This window comes from Megalobrama amblycephala, linkage group LG13, assembly GCF_018812025.1.
Source record: "Megalobrama amblycephala isolate DHTTF-2021 linkage group LG13, ASM1881202v1, whole genome shotgun sequence".
NCBI classification, from domain to species: domain Eukaryota; kingdom Metazoa; phylum Chordata; class Actinopteri; order Cypriniformes; family Xenocyprididae; genus Megalobrama; species Megalobrama amblycephala.
In genome coordinates, this window is record NC_063056.1 from 30,601,017 (window position 1) to 30,625,891 (window position 24,875).

The 24,875-nt window shown below is 38.0% G+C and overlaps 1 protein-coding gene across 3 annotated transcripts in view; it reads right to left on the minus strand.

Moving 5' to 3' along the window:
* Positions 1-3,118: 3,118 nt before the first annotated feature.
* Positions 3,119-24,875, minus strand: part of otud7b (OTU deubiquitinase 7B) — a 28,313-nt gene continuing 6,556 nt past the window's right edge. Inside the window, exons 2-13 of one of the 3 annotated variants that reach the window (XM_048152300.1) lie at positions 15,431-15,617; positions 12,124-12,302; positions 11,163-11,333; positions 10,699-10,926; positions 9,726-9,827; positions 9,244-9,371; positions 8,619-8,725; positions 8,385-8,512; positions 7,309-7,458; positions 6,904-7,018; positions 5,953-6,037; positions 3,119-5,418 (exon numbers count right to left, since the gene is read on the minus strand). In XM_048152300.1, the coding sequence (XP_048008257.1) occupies positions 3,967-5,418; positions 5,953-6,037; positions 6,904-7,018; positions 7,309-7,458; positions 8,385-8,512; positions 8,619-8,725; positions 9,244-9,371; positions 9,726-9,827; positions 10,699-10,926; positions 11,163-11,333; positions 12,124-12,208 (2,751 nt within the window). In that variant the 5' untranslated portion in view covers positions 12,209-12,302; positions 15,431-15,617 and the 3' untranslated portion in view covers positions 3,119-3,966. The remainder of the gene's footprint in view (positions 5,419-5,952; positions 6,038-6,903; positions 7,019-7,308; positions 7,459-8,384; positions 8,513-8,618; positions 8,726-9,243; positions 9,372-9,725; positions 9,828-10,698; positions 10,927-11,162; positions 11,334-12,123; positions 12,303-15,430; positions 15,618-24,875) is intronic. The other 2 variants (XM_048152302.1, XM_048152301.1) reach the window with 2 other exon arrangements.

Here is a 24,875-nt window from a genome sequence, read left to right on the forward strand (position 1 = left end):
AAAAAAAAAAAAAAGACTTTCTGAATCATAAAGCAGCAGCAGCAGCGTACACTTTGTCCCTTATTTACACTGAAAATGTGAGCCAGTCTCAAAAGGTCACTAGGGAGGCATATGAAAACGAAACCTAAACAAGTGTGCCATCTATTGGTTATATGAGTGAATAACTTGTCAAAAACAGCTCTCATTTGGGGAGAAAAAAATTAAACTATCAACCCTCTATGTTCTTATCTTGCTGGACAATATAAGGAAATTTAGTGCTTTAAAAAAAATTTAATTAATCTACACTTCAAAACCATGGGAGATACCATATAACGGGGTATGTTGAAATTGTTAGGATACTAGCCTGGCTTTTTTTTTTTTTTTTTAAAGGGTTAGAAATAGAAATTTCTGTCATTAATTACTCACCCTCATGTCGTTCCAAACACAAATTAAGATATTTTTGAAGATATCCGTTTCTGAACCACACATAGGCAGCAACATCATTGCACCTTTTGAGGTCCAGAAAGGTATTAAAGTCCATGTGACTACAGTGGTTAAACCTTAATGTTATGAAACGACGAGAATACTTTTTTGTGTGCAAACAATAAACAAAAATAACTTTATTCAACAATTTTATCTCTTCTATGTCAGTCTCCTATGATCTTGACGTAGTGAAAGCAGTGCAGCGCTTCCGTGTTTACATCCAAACGCCAGTTTAGTATTGGCCGACGCTGTACATGTGAGCAGCATTACACATGCCTGTGATGCTGACGCAAAAGCCGGCCAATAATGAGTCGGCATTTTGACGTAGAACCTGGAAGAGCTGCACTGTCTATACAATGTCAACATTGTAGGAGAACGACAGAGGAGAGAAGAAATTGTTGAATAAAGACGTGACTTTTGTTTTGTTTTTGCACACAAAAAGTATTCTTGTCACATCATAACATTAAGGTTGAACCACTGTAGTCACATGGACTATTTTATTGATGTCTTTAGTACCTTTCTGGACCTCAAAAGGTGCAGTGACATTTCAGAAACCCTCAGATTTCATCAAAAATATCTTAATTTGTGTTCCGAAGATGAAAGAAGGTCTTACTGGGTTTGGAACGACATGAGGGTGAGTAATTAATGACAATTTCATTTCTGGATGAACTAACCCTTTAATTGTGCAAATCAGTAATGCAAATGTGGGAACATTGGAGAAACAAGGTGCCTTGAGCTGACACAGTTATACAAATATTTGCATACGACTGATTACATTTGTATTGAGTGTTTCAGAAGCAGAAGGGGTTCGCTATGACTCCAGCTCTACATCTGCAGCACACAAACACTTACCCACATCAAATCAGCAACATCCTCTTACTGAACTATAGAGCCCATTTCACACGAGCAATGAGAGGGTAAAGGGATTGTTCACCCCAAATTAAAGAATCTACCAGAAACGTACTCCCTCTCATGTCGTTCTGAACCTGTATGACTTTCTTTCTGCTGTCAAACACAAAATGAGATGTTTGCAGTAGAGTTGTCAAAAGTACCAACTTCGATACCAAGTTGATAGTGAAATTCTAAAAATGTGATGCTTTGAGCACTGTTGAGCGGATTCTTAAACACCTCCGATTGGCCATTGTGTTCACACGCTCATCAGATATGTCTGTGATTGTAACATGTTGTAAATAGACATCTTTGACACTCTTCACCGAGTGCTTACACAGATACACACGGGAGGGTTTGAAAGTAGGCGTCTACCAGTGGACCAGTCCCCTATTAGACGCCTACTTTCAAACACGCTTGCTTTCAAATCCAAACACTTCTTTGTGCTTTCAAACGCTCGCATGCATTGATCATTGTAGCCAATCACAGACATACATGTAGAGCACGTGAACACAATGGCCAATCAGAGATGTTTACGAATCCGCTCAGAGCTCAAAGCGTCAAATTTTTAAAATTTCAGTACCGACTTGGTATCGAAGTTGGTAGTTTTGACAACACGAGTTTGCAGCATGTCCAGACTGCCCTTTTCCATATAATGAAAATGAATGTGGTGCTGTGCTGTACACAATGGTGTAACTAAACATTTGAAATGTTGCAATTAAAATTATGCAAAAACGGATCTCCCCAACTATGATCTAACATGTAACATGGGTTTGGCTAATCTACACCCAGATTCAGAGATAACGGAGTGCGTATTTGCAGTCCAACGTAGCTGTCTAACTCTCATTCGCACATCCACATTGGTGTGTCGTGCTTAGTTACAAGACACACATGAACCACATGAGCCATTTGTCATCACTGACATCAAATTTGTCAGTACATGAGCAGAGGGCAAGATTTTCTGTGAATAATGACTTATGGTCTATTACTCACATACTTGAAATATACCGCACGAGTTATATGTTCCACATTTACTTTCATTGTATGGAAAAGGGCAATTTCCTAGTCATACGGGTTTGAAACGGCATGCGAGGGTGAGTAAATGGCAGCGTTTTCCATTTCTGGCTGACTTGTACAACTAGCTGGCTTGATCAGAGGCTGTACTGTCTGTTAACAGTGTAAAAGGATTTTGAAAACATCTGTCACAAAATCTCAACTCACGGTGCATCGTATAGTTCAGATACTAAGAGAACTGCTAGCATCTCCCTACGTCCACAAATATTGACAACACTATAATCAGCACTGTGAATCCAAAACCAAACAAAAGTATAAATTCAGTTCAACAATCCTCCTGGGAGGACTGAACTAAGACTGAAAAGGCAACTAGGAAACAAGTCAGCTTGCGCACGACACAGTGGCACCTACAGCCGAACCCTGACCTCCGCAGTCCACGCGAGTGGAACCGCAAGCTCTGCCTCCAGAATGGAGCAAACCGCCAGACTAGAAGCACAGCAACATAACAGTCTATTCATTGTCACATCTAAAACCCACATGCACAACCTCTGGACATTAGAAAAGTGCTTGATTTGGTGCAGCAACTACTCTGGGGGCGATACTGCGTCTATCAATAATCTTGTGTCCAGTGAATTCAATGGAAGCTGATGCGATAACCCTAACATCATAAAGGAACACCATTTTATTTGGTGCAGCAGTAACATTTGAAGAGGTCAGAAATTGCTTTCAACATCAGCCCCCTTTGACCTGCAAGTACCTAGAACTAATTTATTAATATAACCAACATAATACTTGAATACTACCACATGATGTACCATTTCTAAAAATGATGTCTATTTTCTTTCCTTGAGAAAGGGATTTTTCTTTTGCACTACTTTTAAAGGTTTTGCACTTTTAAATGTTCTAGAAACACTTAATAGAACATAAATTACTGCAATTTTTAATGAGGATGTGTAAAGACCTAAAACGAACCCTTTGTCTTTCAAGGTTCAGCTCCATAAGTTAAACATCTTAGAATTGAGAAAGCACCATATTAGCTAATTTAAGCCAACTAGGTATGGCTTTAAAAGGGGTGCTAGTTAAAGTAATGTAGCCTTACAGTAAAATGGGCCAATGTGGATAACACTCAAAGTTAACAGAGTGTTGTTGCCATATGGCAAGTCTTATTTTGATTGCATCTGATATAACTTGATTAACTGTAGCTAATATAAATACGCATTTTCTGGTTGTGCTTAATGTGTATTTTGGGGTACGCGGCATGTCCATGTGATGCAACATAGCATGTTGTGTTCCAATGTCTATTGCCTTTGTTCTACATTCTCGCCACTAGGAGGAGACAAGGAGACAAGTAAGAGGATGACCACATCAAGCAAATGTGGGAGGAGCTTAAAGCTCCTGCCTATGAGCCACAGCAAATGTAACACAACAGCAGTCCCATTTCCACAATGCCCATTAATTGTGGACACAGAGTCTCAGTAACCTGGTTCAGAAAGGCCGATCTTATGTCTTAAAGCAAGATCCACGCAAACAGGATATGATGTGGCTCACACGTTGGGCTCCAATGAGTCCTATAGGAGAGAAACAGAACAGAGATTTGTCCATTCAAAACCTGTGGATGGCCGGCTCTGTTTCCCGTCTCTTCAGCTCCTCTCTGTAACAGTACGAGCAGTAATTGCCCGTCTCGGGGTGGCCGTAGTAATTGCAGGTAGGCGTTCGGCATTTGCTGGACTGCAGGTTTGCAAGGCCACCCGCACTGCCCAAGGAGTAATGCCTCACAGGCATCGGCCCATTTCGACTGTCCAAAGTCGAGCGCAAGTCCCGCAAGCCATTTGTGTAGCCTCCGGTAGGTTCGGTTGGGTAGTCAGTTGGGTCATGCTCTTGGGAAAAAGACGCCAGGCAGGGGGTGATGATACGGGATGGGCTGCCCAAACTGGTGGAAGGTGGGTGGTACTGGGAATGGGGCGGGCCCTGTGCTAGGGGGCAGTGTCGGGGCAAGGTGGCATAGGATGGTAGGCCTGGGTAAGACGACGGAGAACCTCCTGCCAGCTGCCGCCGTGTATCTATGTAACCATGCATATGAAGATGCTGTGCAATTGGGGTAGGAGAATGATCAATGAAGGTGGGCCTTGGAATTGGGACCACACCCGAGTACATCACCGGGCTGAAAGAAGTCGACTTCAATGTGTTAAAAGTAGGAGGTGAGTTATCAGTAATTTCCTCTTTGCTTTCAAAACCTCTGTAACTCAGCTCAGGCCCATCCTTTTTCAGTTGGGATCCACTAGTAGTTGTAAGACCTCCTGCTGCTTTCCGTTCAGCTTCCCTCCTCTGTTCCTGTTCGGCATGGAAGCGCTCCTCGGCATCCATCAGGTAGCGTTGGATCATCTCCTCTTGGAACGGCTGGCGGTTGCTGGTAGTGAGTAGCGCAGCGAAGATGTACTTCCGTTCACCTTGCATAGCAGATCGGAGGATGCTCAGACTCACTTTCACATCAGAGCTGTACTTAAAAGGGTCACTTTCCGAAGAGTAGCTTCCATTTTGCCGTTCGCTTATCGAGGAGGGTGAACCTTTCCCAGAGTCCTCGGAGCCAGTTTGAATGGAGGGAGAGCTGTCCTTACTGCCCTTACGACCTCTCAGAGAGCCTTTCTTCTTCTCCTGACCCTCTTGTTTGCCTCCACTTCCACTTGCGTTCTTCCCCGTCATCAGGCCTCCCACATTCTTCTTTAGCTTACTGCCCAGGCTCTTGCCAAAGCTACCCAGCTTGTTGGCAACGGAATCTGCACGTTTCTTGTCCTTATCCTTTTCTTTGTCTTTCTTCCCCTTCTCCTTTCCAATTGTGCCAGTTGTCCCTGCTGAACTGTTACTGGATGAGCTAGAGGAGCTGGAAGATCCACCACTTGTTTTGCCTGTTGTCCCACTGGTTCCAGTAGTACTGCTGTCCCCATTGCCGTTGGAACTGCTGCTGACGGACTCCTTATCTGACTCTCCAGAGTCTTGCGGGGTGCGGGCATCTTCTCCTGCAGACGCTGTAGGTGACTCTGGCTGGGCCAGTGGGGCCTGTTGAGGACGCAAACAAAAAAATTGGTCATAATAGATGATTTAGCTGGAATACAAATAACAAGCACAGTGCAAAATCTGAATGATAAGTTAAAAGATGACTTTTTAATTAGGTAACATGTTGTCCCCTATAACAGTGGTTCTCATCTCAACCATTTTGACCTGAAGGCCAAATTGTGTTATATAAAACACAATATTTGAAGACCACCTATGTGTGTGTATATATAATAAATATGTGTATGCGGGTGTGGGTGCATGTAAGTATAGGAAAAAACAATTTAGTTTACATTTTGCTTTCATGTTTTTTTAATGACTTTTAACTTATTTTAACATATGTAATAATACAATATAACAATATTATATTATATATTTTATTTATTTAATTTAAAAAAAAATTTTTTTTCCATTGCTACAAATAAAAATGCTTTGGATTTTTTGTCAGAGTAAAGAGTTTACCAAAGGTTTTAAAGGTTGACAGTTTAAACTAAACCAGTTAAATTATTCTTAGCATGGCAAACAAAGCGAGAAGCTCACCTGTACTTCACAGGGTAGAGGAAGCCAGGTGACAGTCATGTAGCTGTGTAGCAGATGGAGCTTGGCCTCCAGAGATAAGGTTACACTGAAACCAAACAATAGGCAGGTCAGAGTGCTGATATTCACTTATAAGTGGTATTCAAACGCCTTGGATGATAACAAACATGTAAAAAAGTAAAAGAATGAGCATGTTTCATGAAAAACGCATACATAAATAATATTTAAAAATATTTAAAGAAGTATTTAAAGAGATATTCAAGTGAAATATTTTAAACTAGTATATCAAATAGTGACAAATGTAAAAACTGTGGGAATAAGTGGGAACTACAGGTGCAACCCTGAGCTATTTGAGTGCCTCTCTGTGTTCCATTCATAGCAAGAATTTAGTGATAATCTGCATTAAAGAACAAGAGTTGCTAATCTTGAGTATTGTCCAACAGCGCACAGTTCCAACAGGCTCCACAGAGCTAAAGCTTTCATTATGGTCAGACATTACTGAACTCTGCTGTAAATAAGTCACAGCTGAGTCATTTGGCACTGCACAGTCAAAATAACCTGAATACCTTGAAAACATTTTTCTGAACAAATTTGGTATATGTGCAACACACAGCAATTTCAAGAATGTTCCACATTTAAAAGAAGTAAAAATCTATGGATGGCATTTGTGACATGCTGTTGATTACTAAAGGAAATTATTTCAACTCATCCCTCAGTTTGTATAAACACACATAAATTGCATGGATAAATTACTTTGACACAAAAATGTGAATCTCTCGCCTCAGACTTGACATGCAAGTTTTTTTTACTGTAAATATTTTATGCTTGTTTTTTCAAACTGACTCTAAATTATTGTCTGTGGTAACAGACAGCATATCAGAAATGTTGTCCATTGAGTGTAACTACATGCATGTGCAGGGGCTTTTTCTAAACAACATGTAATGTAATGTCTACCTTGCTAGCATCACATTGTCATTGTCATCTTTGCCCCATTCCCAGTCTTCTCCAGGATCCACAGCAAAGTGCAAAGGCAGCATCTTATGATCCGAGTCTGTCAGAGGGATCACCACTGTAGAAGTTTTTAACAAACAAAAGGTAACAAATGGTCAGTGCCTTTCTGAATTACACTACTTCCCTACTCATTTATACTTATTTACAAACATAATGTAGTATTTAACTGAACTCTTAAGACTACAGCCCTAAAGACCTTTGAAGAAACAAGCTGCATAAAGTGGATAAAGACTTTCTGGCAAGCATACATTTTTGCAGTTTTTGTTCTGTCTTGCTTGGCAAAACTGGTTTATCAGGCAAGAACAGCACAGTGCATGCACCATTTGCTGCATATAACCCACTCCTTACCTTGCTCTTTGGAACTGTCCTTCTGCTCCATTGAGACCAAGGCAGAGAAATGGGCCTGGTCATACGCCAAAACGAGAGGAGAGCGGTGACACTTGTTGGCTGGTACTTCCAGAGGCAGGTAAATCCCTCCAAATGGGATTGGTGCGAAAGCTAAACAAGTGACAAAAAAGAGAAACTCCTGAGATATGCTTTGTTTATTATGGAAGCTTGTTTCCGTCATGAAATAATAATAGGTAATAGCAACTTTTTATCTCACAAATTCTGACTTTTTTCCCCTCGCAACTGCGAGTTTATATCTCACAAATCTAACTTTTTTTCTCAGAGTTGCAAGATATAAACTCACAATTCTGAGAAAAAAGTCAGAATCACAAGCTTCCATAGTTTATAAAACATGGAAGGACAAATAGAAAATTCCTTATTTAAAAAGGGACATAGTCAACATTTATGCCATTTTATTTTTTTCCCTTAAAGTCAACTTACATTGTCATAATTTAGTTTTACACAACCATGAAATTATGCTATAGTCATATGATAATATGCTCAGGGTTACATTATAATCATGAAGATTTCTGATGGAGCCATTTTGTTTAGCTTCAATAGACAAGGGAGGGATTTTTGCATTGTTAATGTTAGAGTATCTCAAAGTACATCAAACTACCCTCATTAAAGGGATAGTTCACCCAAAAATGAAAATTCTGTCATCATTTACTCACCCTCAAGTTGTTCAAAACCTGTATGAATTTCTTTCTTCTGCTGAACACAAAAGAAGATATTTTGAAGAATATGGGTAATCAAATGGTTGATGGACCCCATTGACTTCCACAGTATGAAAAACAAAATACTATGGAAGTCAATAGGGGCCCATCAACTGTTTGGTTACCTGTTTGGTTAACCGTTTGGTCTATCAATTGTTTGGTTACTGACACTCTTCAAAATATCTTGTTTTGTGTTCAGCAGAAGAAAGAAACTCATACAGGTTTGGAACAACTTGAGGGTGAGTAAATGATGACAGAATTTTCATGTTTGGGTGAACTATCCCTTTAATGAAGGTAGTTGAACATTCTGCCATTATTTACCTTCTCCCCCAGAGTCCCGCAGCATGGTGTCAGCCACCACCACTATTGGCCTGCGGAGCACGTGAGCAAGAACAAACACATGAAACTCCTCCAGGCTCTCGTATACCGGCTCCTCCTGTGACTCGGCACTGTGGGACACAAAACACACTCACAGCATGTGCATAACACTCCAAAAAAACCTCTGTTAACAACTTAACTCAATCTAGAAAATGAAATTAGATGAAATCAACACACCCGTTGCTGCCGTTGGTGCTGTAGTGTATCCTGGGTTCACTAGATGCCAGTTTCAACAACTCATTCCACTCTCTCTGCCACTCTTCCTCTGTGTAAACCAGTCCCGACTGCATCCAAATTCACAAACAAGCATAATTAGGCTAAATTTTTCCTAATTACACTACCATTCAAAAGTTTGGTGTCTTTTAATGTTTTTGTTAGAAATCTCTTATGCTCAACAACGCTGCATTAATATAATCAAATATAGTCAAAACAGTAATACTGTGAAATATTTTTATAATTTGAAGTGCCCCATTATGCATTTTTGAATATTACCTTTCATGCTGTGTAATATAGCACATGATTTTTTTTAAAAAAACATTCTAATATGCTGATATGCTGCTCAAAAAAAAAAATTCTTTTTTAACAATGTTGTAAACAGTTATGTTGCTTAATATTTTTGTGGAAACTGTGATAAGTTTTTGCAGTAGAAAGTTCAAAAGAACAATTTATTCAAAATAGAAATCTTTTGTAACATTAAATATGTCTTTTCTGTCACTTTTGATCTTAATTGCTGCTGAATAAAAGTATTCATTTCTTTTAAAAAAAAAAAAAACCCTGATACCAAAAGATAAAGTGCTCTAACCTCTTTGTTCTGCATGGTTTGTTGCCATCTCCACCTTCGCTTTAAAGCTTCCCTCTCCTGACCATGATCCATCAGTGCATAGAGAGACTTCCGCAGCATCAAGTCTCGATCATGGAAGCCCCACATACCTACATTATAATATTCAATGTTTTAAACATAATTACTGAATGAATATCTTAAGATTTCATCTGGCAGTGGTTTCTAGGTGAGTATGCAGTCCTTTTTACTGTCGTTTTGGACACAATTGTTAGCGTTTACACTAAAAGCGCCTGCATGGAAATATAGATATATAGATATATCAACCAGCATCTATTTTCAACAACACATTAGTTCACTGGAAAAATAAGTCATCTTTAAGTCTGTAAACCTTTAGCTAAATGTAACACCAACAGAAAGCTGAAATGAATACATATAAACTTGTATAAAAACTCATCTGTACTGTGCTGATTACTTGAAGGTCAGAAGTCAGTTTGAACACTTACCCAGCGAGGCTGCGTGTAACAAGCAATTCCCATCACCACTAGTAGCCAGAGGTAATAAACTCTGACAGCCAGTGCCCAAACGAGTCCACCAGTTCAATCGTCCTGATGAAAAACAAATTTCTCAAATTTTTGGCAACAGACACTATGATACTTCTTAAAAATCCTTCTATGGCTATATCCAAAATCGCATACTTCCCTACTATACAGTAGGCAAAAAAAAAAAAAACTATGTGAACAAAGTTGCAATTCACATTATTCATAAAACAGTAGGCAAAAAGTACCCGCAGATGACCTATTTCAGGCGAGTACTCATCCAATGACACTTTACTATCCCATGAGGCCAGGGGAGGGGATTTTTGATTAGCAGTGAAATGACGCAACTGACGAACAGACACATGACAACATGACGAATGTAGTACGTCCAGATTACATTCATAGTACACACATCCATACTATATAGAAAATACTTTTTTAATGGTCACAAAGTAATACTTATTTTAAAAGAAGAATATGCGATTTCGGATGCAGCCTAGGTCTCTGTTCCATAAACCAGTGATCAACACTGGAAGGGCGATGGTGAACCAAGTGAAATATCAATCATAAATATTCTTTACTCATAATTCAACTATCAATAAAAATAGTTAAATATAATAATAAAAAAAAAATACTATTTTACTATTACCAATTTGTGTGTGCTGTGTATCTTTGGGCTTATTAGAGTATCATGCTAATGGCAAACTCCTGTGTGCGTCACAAAGAGCAGTATATGTATGACATGGCGTTTCTGCCTATGTAGGGCATTTCAAATCAGTAACTTATGAGGTTACAGTTTAGTCAGTATGCTTATATAGACAGTAGAGAATAATGCAGCTAACAGAAATGTTATGTTAGAAATGTCTGACTATAAAACTCAGAATATAAAAATATTTGGTTCATCTGTCAGAGGAGAGATTCTTGAAATAAAATGACTAACCCGCATGCTCCAACGCCACCATCATAGACTGCTCAATGAGGTCTCTCTCGATGAAGCCGCGGAAGTCGTCTCTGTAGACGGTGAGGTCAGGCAACTGGAAGGTGCAGAGAGGAGTGTCCAGAAGCGGCTCGTTGCTGCCACCCGTACTGGACACGTGCGAGCGGGCCAGAGAGACGATGGTGGAGCTGGCGTGAGAGATCCCCCTTGACAGTCGCTTCTCCGTGGCTGCTGCCATGATACATGTTCAGATTACTGCGTATACTTGAGAGTATGACACTAGACACTGGTAACCTATTCTTATCATTCGAAAAACAATGCTAGTCAGGTGAGAGTGGGCAGGGCTTAGAAATGACACCATATGCAACTAGTGTCATGATCAGAGTAAATCATTTACATAAATTATGAAACACAATTTGAGAACTGAGGTCATGCCATGCAGAGAGGCATTCAAGTGCTTTTCATACCTTGCACAACCTCATCTTGGCGATACAAAAGGGACCGCCCCGTTCGTGCCATCTCTTTCTCAATGGAGGGGTACTCTCTCTCCTCAGCAAGGGTGCATGACAGGTTCCCAGCATGCACTTGTCTCAGCTGCTCAAAATCACTCAGTGCAGCTGAGAGGTCCCAATTCTTTCCTGTGAGGACGAAGTGTGCAAGAAAATAAGAGGTCATAGTTCCACTGCACTTCTGCTAAGGAGTTTAAATATTAACCTGACAATTGTTAGGTGCAGCGAAGGTCAATGACAAATTCCCCTGCAGTAGCTTGAGTAAATATTGGTCTGTACTGACTGTAAAGTGTGCATACTGCAGAACTATGTATATTTAAACTCATTCTCCTATCTGCAGTGTTGCTAGCAACACGCGCTGGGTTTGTTAAGGTTTTACTGCACGTTCATTTAGATGCTTATGCCACTGTTTTTTTTTTTGCCCTCCTGTAGTCAGTTAATCAAAGACCTTAGTCAGGGTAGCTGCTATATTGAATTCTACACAGCTCACTCAAACAGAATTAATCAAAGTCGTAACTATCGGGTTTAGAATATAGTTTTGAGTCTTGTTTATAATTCAAGTGTTACATAATATGAATACGTTTTTGCAGTTATGTCATATTTACTTAAATTAAATATCTTATAATTTAGCTTGCATCAAATAAAAAGAAAAACAATGAGAGATGACTTGCCATTTAAATTCATTAGATTATCAAAAAGAAAGTTATGTTATGTAATGGTTATGTAATATTTAAACATTTTTGGGTTGTTTTTTTATTTAGTGTTATAGCAGTACTCATACAGTCAGCAATATAAGATTTTGTTCATGCCACCCACCCTATCCATCATGTCTACTAAAAAGACTGACATCTTATTGGAGCAAAATGAAAGAATCAAAGCTGAAGAGGGGGTAATGGGGAACAGGATGGTTTTGGCTCACCCTCCAGCAGGTCTCTGGCCAGTCCTGGTTCAGCTCCAGTAGAACGGACAAAGTCGGACAGGACTGCGTCCATATCCAAAGTCATGTGATCATGAATTTACAGTGCAGAAGGGGACATCAGGAGAGAAAAGACTGGAGAGCAATTCTCCCTCACAGCAAAATCACCATTACGGCCACACCTAAAGAGCAAGAGAGGAAAACAGATAGAAGCGATCCTTAGTGAGGCCATGCTCAAGCTTTGGCTCGCTGCATCATATTGGTGCACATTACCAGAGATCTGTTGACTCCAGCAGTCACATGCCATTCCTGTGACCTCTGCTGTGGAGCTCAGCTGAACGCTTCAGTTTGCATTACAGAGAATGTGCAATTCATTTGAAAGGTGGCTAGTATGATACAGCTGTTTTAGGTGCATTTCAAAGTCCCAAATTATCTTATTTCATTAACTGAAAAATTAAGGAATTCAATTACTAGCCTACATATTCAAAGATTTCTGAAGAAGAAAAAAAAAGCACCATGGTTTCAACAGTACAACCGTTTTAAACATTAACCACAATACTACTACTACTACTACTAATAATAATAAATGCTTCTTGAGCAGCAAATCAGCGTATCAGAATGATTTCTGAAGGATCATGTGACACTGAAGACTGGAGTAATGAAGCTGAAAATTCAGCTTTGATCACAGGAATAAATTATATTTTAAAATATATTACAATAGAAAAGTTATTTTAAATTGTAATAATATTTCAGTATTACTGTTTTTACTGTATTTGATTAAGAGTCATCTTTCAAAAACATTTAAAATAAAAAAAATGTAAATTTGCATAGTGTGCATAAATTATAAAAAAAATAATTTTCATTCATACCATTGAGCCCTAACCAATTTTATACCAATCAGCTTTATACATTGTTTATACATAGTTCTTGATCCTCCTTGCCTTTGTGAGAAGTTTCTACTTGTGAGTTTGCAAGTCATAATTACAAACATGTGCGTTCAAGTGATTTTTGTCTGAATAAAAAAGATGTTAAGCAATTTTGTTTATGTCTCTCTTTTGTACTTTTTCAAAGGCAGGAAGCTTTTTTTTTTTTCAACTCAAAGACAAGCAAATTATGTCTGTAATTGATGCTTTCTCTGTGTCAGCACAAGAATGATACATAGATAATGATGGGAAATTTAGTTGTGTCACACAAGTCTGCTGCCTCATAAACTGGCTAAGTGAGTAGTATTTTCTAGCAAGCTTTATAGCTATTCCTTATCAACAGTACACAAAACAAACACAGGCTAAATTGTACAGTCAATATTCACAATTACAACTTGGTATGACAAACACCAATTTTTTTTACCCACCATGATTCTTTAAAGGATTAGTTCACTTCAGAATGAAAATTTCCTGATAATTTACTCACCCCCATGTCATCCAAGATGTTCATGTCTTTCTTTCTCCAGTCGAAAAGAAATTAAGGTTTTTGAGGAAAACATTCCAGGATTTTTCTCCATATAGTGGATTTGACTGGGGTTCAACAGGTTGAAGGTCCAAATGTCAGTTTCAGTGCAGCTTCAAAGGGCTCTACATGATCCCAGATGAGGAATAAGGGTCTTATCTAGCGAAACGATCTGTCATTTTCTAAATAAAAACAAACAAACAACAATATACTTTTTACCCACAAATGCTCGTCTTCCACTAGCTTTGCGATGCGCCACACATTAAGTAATCACGTTGGAAAGGTCACGCATGACGTAGTTGGAAGTACCATGGTCTCATTTTCTCCTCCAAAATCAAAATTGTCTGACATCCGTTGGTTTACCTTTTTTTCAGTACTTCCGCCTACGTCACGCGTGACCTTTCCAACATGATTACATAATGCGTGGTGCATCACAGAGCAGTGCAAGATGAGCATTTGTGATTAGAAAGTGTATCAATTTTTTTTTTTTTTTAAATGGCTGATCGTTTCGCTAGATAAGACCCTTATTCCTCATCTGGGATCATGTAGAGCCCTTTGAAGCTGCAATGAAACTGACATTTGGACCTTCAACCCGTTGAACCCCACTGAAGTCCACTATATGGAGAAAAATCCTGGAACGTTTTCCTCAAAAACATTAATTTCTTTTCGACTGACGAAAAAGACATAAACATCTTGGATGACGAGGGTGAGTAAATTATCAGGAAATTTTCATTCTGAAGTGAACTAATCCTTTAATACTTCAAAATTGTTACATTAATGGTGATTCAGATAGAAGAGAATAAACTGGGTATCAAAGCACCACTTACATTGTTTTCCATTAAATTACATTATATTTGTCCCAAATTGTTGTTAACGTACATATTAACACCCAAGGTTAGACAATTGCGTAGTGTACATTATTCAGTAATGTTTGTTTTTGTGTCTTTCACTTTCTGTTTGCACAGTTTTTTTTGTCTAGCACCAATCTTCAAAATCTGATAAAAAAAACTCATTTTAACCATATTTAAATTTAATATATATTTATATTTATATTATTTATATTTTAAAACATTTAAATATGGTTATATATATATTTTTTAATTTTTTAATTGCATATCGAATATCACATTATTTAAAACATGCCTTGGATTTCGTGTAGCCCTACTATCCATAATGCCTCATTCATGCAGTTGCACATTTATGAAGAATTTTAAATGACTGTTGAAACAAGGTTAGACAACAAAGCTTTATGGAGAAGATTGCATCTTCATCAAGAGGACAATGAAAATCAATTCAAATGGTGTTAAATAGTGATTCGTTGCTGCTTATGGGTTTGCTAACAGAGTCGTCACATATAGATGACAACATTATGTAGTCAGTTTAAGTTTAAGTTTAAATCACCCCTCCCTGGTGTAATGGTACATCCTGTCAGCGCTGCCGTCACCTCCTTTAAAGCTCTGACTCAAACTTTTCAATATAATGCCCATGACTCATAATTCCTTACTGGGCCCTCCCCATCTCTCTGCCCAACAAAAAAACCAGGCAGCTTGCTGTGCCACTGACAGACATAAAGGGCCTTTTCAGCGAGGAAGCTGCTTTTCTCTCTTGCTTTGACTTTGTTTGGCAACTATAGCAGAGTGACTAGAGAAAAAGTAACAGCAAAAACAAGGGAATAGGTTGAATCTAGAACCTATCTGCTCATTTCTAGGCATGTAAAGATGCCCAGAGCAGCTAATCAGAATAATCCACTGGGTGGGGATAAGATTAGTGACTCAAAACAGCTCCTGTCAAAGTTCAAAGGAAATATGAAGCGCTAAATAAAACCCTGAATGATTCAGTAGCATAAAGCTTGCTTCACACTCACCTGACATCTTTCATAACATTAGTTAGAGTGAGTCAGCCTCTTCTAACACACAAAAAAAACACAACGGGACAGCAGTTTCAGAGGTCTGGGCCCCCAGGACAAGGTCAACAGCCCATCTCTCAGCAGCCAGGCTCTGAGAACCATCCAACAAGCAAAATGGTCAGAGACAGATGTTGTGCATGAAAACCTGAAAAACAGAAAGTGAAAGTTAACTTAACATCTCAGGTTATTGAGGGAGAGATGACTAACAAAAGGCTACTGGCATGTTTACAGAGTCAGCTTATAGGCAATTTGGATGATATCTCAACGTCACAAGCGTAGCATCATTATGTCATTCGGGTTTTGCCAGAGACACCTAGGTGATGGATTGTAAATAGACAGCACCCAACAGATTTTTCTGTATTGGCTAGCCAGGCTTTTGTCTGTTACATAACGTGCATTGCTGCCAACACGTGGGTGCTTCAAGATAGCAGGATCACTGAAACAGAGACACACACAAGCAGAGGTCAACACGGTTGTGTTTGCTTTGTGCACTGTACTGACTCTAGCCCTCTAACCTATATGACTGATGACTGTGTACTGGTTAAACTAACAACAAAGATTTGCATGAGTTTATGGAAATAACACAAACGCTTGTAACCCTTGCTCCCTTATAAAGAAGCATCAGGGCTCAACAATAAGGATGACCCCAGGTCAGTGAGAGAGAGAGAGTTCTGGGCTAGTTGATGGAACTGTCACTTAGGCCAGAGCTGCATTGTTACTTGTGTTCAGTGATCATGTGCATGTGATTTTATGCATTTGGATTTCTGTGACTTACTGAGCACTGTCGTTGTAAATTGTGCAAGTGTAAGTGTGGAACCAAGATCGCATCATCTAGCTAGTTAATGTAGATCAAGGTATTTTATGGTATTTTTTAAAATAAATAAATAAGCTCCGGGGGGTTAATCAAGGCCTTCTGAAGCAAAGCAATGTGTTTGTGTGAAAAAATATCCATATTTAACAAATTATGAAGTAAAATATCTAGCCTCCGACAGACCGCCTTCCATATTCATATTATAAAAGAGATGGAACTGGTGTTGCATCAGTTAAGCTTTTTCCATAAGTTGAAAAGGGAAGGCATAGGACTTAGTATAAGCTTTTTGAAATGTGAGAGTTTTACACTTTCTTCATAAGTAGAATATGGAAGGCGGTCTGCTGGAAGCTAGATATTTTACTTTGTAACTTGTTAAATATATTATATTATATATTTTTTTTTTTACACAAACACATTGCTTCGCTTCAGAAGGCCTTTATTATCCCCCTGGAGCCATGTGGAATATGTTTATGATGCAGTGCTTCCCACACATAGACTTCACTCGGGCAGGCCGCCCACGTATAATAACGGCCGCCCAAGTATATACGGAGACATATTTTTGTTTTTATTATTTTTATCCTCTTATACTTTTATATCCGCGCAAGATAATGAAACCATCCGCGATCGGTTTCGTACCTGCTCGTTATGTGTGCGTCAAAACTGTTTACTCCCGCTAACATTCAAATGGGCACTGCATTTTGCAAAGTCACAAGGGGGCGCTGTTGCGTGGTCTACAAGCTCACGCAACAGAACTTCAGACTGCTTCAAAGTGATTCTCAATCAGTGAAAAGCGCAGATTTATGCCAAGCGATTGCTAATGAACTCAAGTTGATGAATTATTACAATGTCTACTTTATGGCCTTTATATAAAATGTTTTAGACGATTGTAAGAATCTGAAGGATCAGCCTGCAATAGTACAGACATTTCAAAATAAGAGTACCTGTGTATTTCGGGCTTGTTTATAATTAAAAGTCACACGCTAAGTTTTTTCTTTTGGGCATTATTGGTATTTTGGTTACACTATAAATTGTATTTAATTTGATTTCCATTTAATTCATAGTAAATTATTGTAGTCTCCCCCACAGAAAGAAAAGACTAAGAACATTATTTGACACATATTATTCATTTTATAAATTTTACTATTTTACTTTAATTCACTGAGAGAGACACTATATGACAGCAAGGAGAACATAGGAAAATGTGAACCATTTAAATGCTGTAATTTTGCATAATTTACAATGCATAATATTAGTATGTAATTAAATGTAATATGTTATTTAATTAAAATTAATTTCAATAAATAAAAATACTGTCAAAAATCACACATTACTTGTTTGTCACATGTAGTAGACCATTTTTGTGCTGTGGGTAATAGGAGGATTTTTTGCCCGGCTACCACCGCAAGTATATTTCAAACCTGTGGGAAGCACTGAGATGGTTGGATGTGGATGGAACAGGCACCTTCTTCAGCTTCATACTCGTTGATCCCGCTCACTTCCATTCTAAAGCTCGGATGTGTCAGGATATTTATTAATATATCTCCGATTTTGTTTATCAGAAAGAAGAAAGTCATATATACCTATGATTGCTTGAGGGTGAGTAAAGCAAATTTTCATTTGAAAGTGAACTAATCCTTTAATAAATAAGGTAATGACACCAAAAATGACTAACCTAACTCATATAAATTTTAAATATTGTTACATACAGTCAGTAATAAAATAAGAACAAATAATCAAAGACACAAATAAATACAACAATAATTAATTCACTTAAGACATAACCGACTATGTTTACGATGCAATTTGACGAGCAAACGAGCTTCATTTTTTCGGTTAGGGAAAAGAAAGAAAATGAACATCCCTACTCAGAATTCACACAGTGCTGGCAAATCTCTTGCTACTTTTTGTAACTTTGAAGGGGAAACTAATACTACTGTTAATGAGTTACAGTACATTTGCTCTTAATGTGTCCATACACAAATCAACTAGTTTATAATCTTTTTGCATGAGGTTTTAACTAATTTCAAAAGTTGCTAACGTTAGTCTGCAATTTTGGTCTAGCACACAGAGTTAATGACTGCAGAATCAGCAGCTGAAGAAGTTTGTTTGAACGTTATAAATGCTCCCAGCAAGAATAGGGATGCTTCCCTTCAGGTGTTGTCTGCCCATGCAGAGCTAATGAACTCACTAGTGCACAACACCAGCATAAATGAGCAAGATAAAACACTAACCAGCCATCTGCTGCTCATAATACAAATTAGTAATGTCAATACTGGAAGAAAAAACTCAGAGATAAAAGGATTTCTGAGGTTCGGAGCAGACCTCCTCACCAGAAGTCACTGATGAAGGGTAACTGAATGAATGGTCCCCCATGGCTTTTAGAGCTGCATTAATGAGCCCAACTGGTATCAGGCAGCCACCACTGCTGAGCTTGAGTGAAAAAGAGGCTGCTTGTCAATCACAACTTGACAACTTTGTCACTCTCACACCATGTCCTGACCAGGTGCGACACGACTGAGTGTCACGGTCAAGTAATTTTTCTGTTCTAACTAAATACTGAGAGAAGCAACAAAAATCACAGCCAACGGGAACATATTTGACATTTAAAAATTCTGTCTTGCTGATAAAATTGCACATTCTTGAGAGGAAAATGTGCGTATATAAATTACAACAGTGCATTAAGCATCATATCATGAACAAAATGAATAATTAACAAATGCATGAATCAAACAAAGTCCAATGAAGTCTTACAATGATCTGATGAGCCTAACAAACTTAACTGCTTGGTGCTGGCGTAATCTGTTTAGGCATGGGATGCGTAGTATTATTATGTAACATCACTGCTAGGGCTCTGAGATGCGGCAAAGAGGAGATCGAGCCGGTTTGCTCTCAAACCCAGTTTGCACCCTTTCGCTACTGCATCAAGACAGGCTGTGCAATGATGAGACCCTGAGGCCTGAAAGCAAAGGACAGTATCAGGGGGTTGGGTGGGGATGTGTAAGCTCTCTGGAAACTCAGGGACTGCACCACTGATATATGCTCTTCAGCAACCCTTTCCAGCCCTCATTAAAAAGTCATTAGTTCAAAGCAAACCAATTGTTTAGCAGGAGCATAGAGTCACTGTTAATTTGTCCATTTGCAGTTAAGCAAATGTGCTAAACAGTCCAAATGCAGTCCCCTGTGACTCCTAATCAATATGTTCAATTGTGTTTGCCATTTCCTGGTAATAAAGAGGAACAAAATAAATATTTTTAAAGAAAATACATCCTATGTTGTTCCAAACCTGTACTATGTAGTATTTTTTTTCTACTATGGTAGTCAATGGGGGGCGAGATCTGCCTTCTTCCTTTGTGTACAGCAGAAAAAAGAAATAAATACAGGATTGGAACAACTTGAGGGTGAGTAAATGAATACAAATTTTCATTTTTGGGTGAACTATCCCTTTAATATCGATTTGTTTTTCTATTTATGAAGAAGTTCTACAATGTTGATAGTAGGGATGCGAGGTATACCGGTACATGGAAAATACCGGTATATATTTTATTAAAAATGATTCGATATCATGATTTTGCTCATTTTGCCGTTCCAAAGTTCACCGCTACGTGGTAGTGTGCTACCCAAACTGACGTGAAACTGGCAAACGTGACAACACAGAAGAACAAAATGGATAAAGCAGTTGAATATCACTCAACACGCCCAAATTTAATTAATGAGGAGGGCAATAGAAGTGAAATTTGGAATTACTTTGCTTATAAACCTGATGAAGAACCATCAAACCTTGCCAAGCATCTGTCACTTGCCCGTCCTGACTTGTACAAGACATTAAGAGATCGACAGGTGAGTGAATCATTCAAATGATCTAATTTAGACATTTTCTTTTAACTATGATCAACGCACATACATAAGATCATATCGTTTATATAACACGAAAGCTCCAGCGTGCATTTAAACCAATAATAATTATATCTCATAAAATTTGCACTTAAAGGATTAGTTCACTTTGAAATGAAAATTACTCCCAAGCTTTACTCACACTCAAGCCATCATAGGTGTATATGACCTTCTTCTTTCTGATGAACACAGTCAGAGTTAAATTAATAAATATCCTGACGCATCCAAGCTTTATAATGGCAGTGAAAGAGACCAACGAGAATGAGTTGAAGAAAGTACATCCATCCAAAGCAAAACGTACTCCACACAGCTCCGGGGGTTAAATAAAGGTTTTCTGAAGCAAAACAATGCGTTTGTGTAATAAAATATCCAAATTGAACAAGTTATAAAGTAAAATATCTAGCTTCCACCAGACCGGCTTCCATATTCAACTTAAGAAAGTGTAATGCCTCTCGCAGTTCAAAACGCTTAAGCTACCTCCAACGCCTTTCGTAAGTTAGATATTTTACTACTGAATGATATAAAATCGATTGAATGTTCAAATTGGCAAGGTTTAAAAAGACGTGGGCAAGAGATTTCCATCAGCTGTCCCGAAATGCAAGCTAAAGTGTTGTATCGCATTACTGATTTGATGTGATAATCTGTGTTGGTTAATTTGCTAATAAATATTTGTGGCAATTTCACCGCTTTATAAACGCGAAACCTGTGAGAATGAGTAAAATTGTGCACAATAGACATTTATGGTACCGATTTAATATCCATACTACGATATTAGATTGTGGTACTGTACCGACGCCAAAATTGTGGTATCGAGCCATAACTAGTTGAAAGGTCAAGCCTTATGTCTTGTCCATCCTCAGTCTGAGATCAAATTATTCCCTGAAGCAAAAAATATGTTAAATATTTTGTTAAATAAAATTAAGTAAATACAAATAATAATATTTATTACAATAATAATAATAATAATAATAATAATAATAATAATAATAATAATAATAATAATAATAAATGATAACAAAACTATTTTTTATGTCAATTCTAATATTAGAAAATGGGTCAAAAGTCTGACAAGAGAGACGTCCTGTAAATGTAATGTAAATATCTTGGAACGCTCTGTGGGACTAGAGCTTCCAACGCACGTTCGAGCTCTTATCAGCAAAGCGCCAAGTTTAGAAAAGCCTGTTCTTGACTACTAAAAATAGCCACATATAATCATAGTCCAAAAAAAGCAACACAAAGTACAAAGTAAAGTCTGCAAAACAGACAGCAGTGAGAGGGGAAACAGGAGGGCATGAAATCTGGCAAACCCCCACACTATGAATACCACAGAACACAATGCACTTTACTGATATGACTGAGACATATTTCACAATGAGACTTGCTCGCAGCCAATCCTTTAACTACAGTCTACAAAAAGTACAGTAAATTATTTGAAGAGGAACAAAGACCACAGTAATCTTGTTTTTTTTTTTGTCTCTGGAATGATTAATGTGTCACCGAGTTCAGGACAGACACTGGAACCATAGTGTGTATATACTGTAAATGCTAGTAACCAGAGACTGAGCTAGAACATCTACAGAGGGCAGAGCCTTTTAAAAAGCTTAAAGAATTTGTATGGGAATATTCAGAGTTTGCTAAAGTCTACTTATATCTCACAATACAAACACTAAGAGATAAGCCTATCAGCAAGCCCACACAACATCTGCTTCAACAGATTCTTTCAGCTACCAATAAGATTGGTTGATTATGATTTCACTTTTTAACTTTAGTTAGTGTGTAATGTTGCTGTTTGAGCATAAGCAACATCTGCAAATTTATGATAATCAAATTTCAATACAAAGGGAGATATTTTCTTTTAAATAATTAGCTGTTTAAGGACTACAACAAATGGCTGGTAGGGACTACAACAAGCTTCTTCCCGGGTTGGTGACATCATCAACCCTAAAATTAACATAAACCCTGCCCCCGGGAACATGCAACAAAGGTAGGGCCCTATGAAATCCATTTTATTTTTTCCCAAATTCCGTTTTATTTTTTCCCAAATTCCGTTTTATTTTTTCTGGATTCCGTTTTTTCCGTTTTAATTATGTTTGACTCCATTTTAATGGTTAAATTAAATTTTAGTAATCAAAAAGCATGTCTAATTAATTGAAATAATGAATCTTGTCAAAAAAAACAAAACAAAAAAATTTTTATGGCCCTATGATAAACATTTTATTCTTTCCCCTCAAATTTTATTTTTATCAAACTCTGTTTTCTGGATTCCATTTTAATGGTTTAATTCCATTTTAATAATCAAAAAACATGTCTAATTAATTGAATTCTTAAAAACAACAATATTTATTAATTAAAAAAAATATTTTTATGATTTTTTTTTTTTTTTCAGAAGTTCTGTTGTGTATTTAAATTTTTCTGGCAATCAAATGAATCAAATGAAATTATATACCATTTAATTTATCTTTTAATCATGAAATTAAACTTTTTTGTCAAACAATGTGCTGCACAACAGAGCTTTACTGTTAAAATTAAAACATGGAAGAAACACTGAGATTATTGTTTAAAAATATATTTTAATAATTTATTGTTAAATTAATTGATCTAAATTCTACTGTACAACAGTAATATGTTTCTGTCAAGTTAAATCGAACTTTTATTTTGACGGTTTGCCTAGAGCTTTGAGTTTCTCTGTGTTTATGATGGTAGTTTTCTCAAACGAAGCGGTTAAAGCAGAATTAAGTAACTTTTTTTACCTTCATAAATAGTTTTCTAAGTCCTTACGATGGTTAATTGACTTGTAGCGGTGTATTTGAGGCGAGCACTAACCCCCTCTGGCACGTCTACGCCAGAATACAGCACTTGCAACTTGAGCTGCACCGACCCGAAACAATCTCGCCTCATGTTCACGCGAGAGTGACAAAATGCTTTACGGTAATTCAAAAACAATGTATATATTATGACTTTATTAGACAATTTCGAAAATTACCCACCTCCATCGAGTGTACTGTATTTGCAAAACTACTGCGCTGGTGAGCGTTATAGTCGTTGTAGTCCAGAGCTGCGCTTGGAGTATTTATGACAGTGTGATTCACTGAAGGAAACTGTAGGGGGAGCTTCGCAAATCTTACTGAGTTCTGCTTTAAATGCTGATGAAGTGACTTTCAGAGCAGCTCTGGAGATGAATTCATGCGTTCATATAGTGAGGCGACAGAGGACGAAAACACCGCGAGCGTCGCATGTGTGAGGCGGTGTGAGGTAAATGAAACTGCGCTTCCGCATCATTCATTTCAGAGGCACACAGGCATGCAGGATTCATGTTTAAATTGTCTTTTTGCGGTTTAATATTCACAGACACTAGTCTATATCGCAATTTAATTTAAGTGTACTGACATGCTTTTAATTCATTCATCAAAAATTTGACAAATTCCGTGACATTCCGCGCTATATAGTAAATTCCGTTTTTATGAATGGATTCCGCGATTCCGTGATCGTGGAAATTATAGGGCCCTACAAAGGCCATGTTGGGCTGCTTTAGAGAAGAGGAAGAGTTGTTGTAGTAGAGGTTTGTTGCCATGCCGTCATTGTACACCGGACTGCTTCACAAACGAGGGTCAATTCAACGCTGGATTGCACAAAAGATTAACATGACGGCACATCCTAGTCGATGAGTTTAATCAACTCCACAGCAACTACATAAATATATCCACTAACTGTTCATTCTAAAAGTTGTAACTTCTTTCTGAATCTCTCCATCAGTGTCCAACTCCGGTTTGAACAATGTAAGGCTGATCACCATTACTGACAATCGTCATTTTGGCTGTGTGAGATTCTCCAGCTTTGTCGTTGTTGAGCAACTGAAGTTAAAGCTCCGCCCTCTTTTGGAAAGCCAGCTGGGAGCAGCAGCTCATTTTCATTAAAGGGACACACACAAAAACGGCATGTTTTTGATCACACCCAAATAGGGGCAAATTTGACAAGCTATAGTAAATGATCTGTGGGGTATTTCGAGCTGAAACTTCACAGACACATTCTGGGGACACCAGAGACTTATATTACATCTTGTAAAAGTGGCATTATAGGTCACCTTTAATGTGTCACTGACTTCAGGACAGACAGTGGAAACATAGCAACAAGTTATGGTGTGTATATACTGTAAATGCTAGTAACCAGAGACTGAGCTAGAACATCTACAGAGGGCAGTGCTATTTAAAAAGCTTAAAGAGTTTGTATGGGAATATTCAGAGTTTGCTAAAGTCTACCTTACAATACAAACACTAAGAGATAAGCCTATCAGCAAGCCCACACAACATCTGCTTCAACAGATTCTTTGAGCTACCAATAAAAGTGTAGTGGCCCATTTAACACTTTTTTTATGACATTTAAATCTATTTGGCAGAACTCCACAGATTTTCACCCAGAAATCAGTGACGGAAATGCAAAAATAGTCCATCTGGGCCGGCCATCTTGGTAGCACAATGGCAATTCTGCTTCGTGGCTAAGACTACTGCTGTCTGCAAAAAAAGATAATAAGATAATAATAAAAGATAGCAGCACTAATGTTTTCATTGACCCTGGCAAACAATCCGCCAAAGTTTTTACAGTGCAGGGGAGTGTGCCAACCTAAACTAAACAATGTTTGGACAAAGAGTCATACTGTACTGTGTGTACATGATTTGGATTTCCCCTATTCAATCCACATCTGAC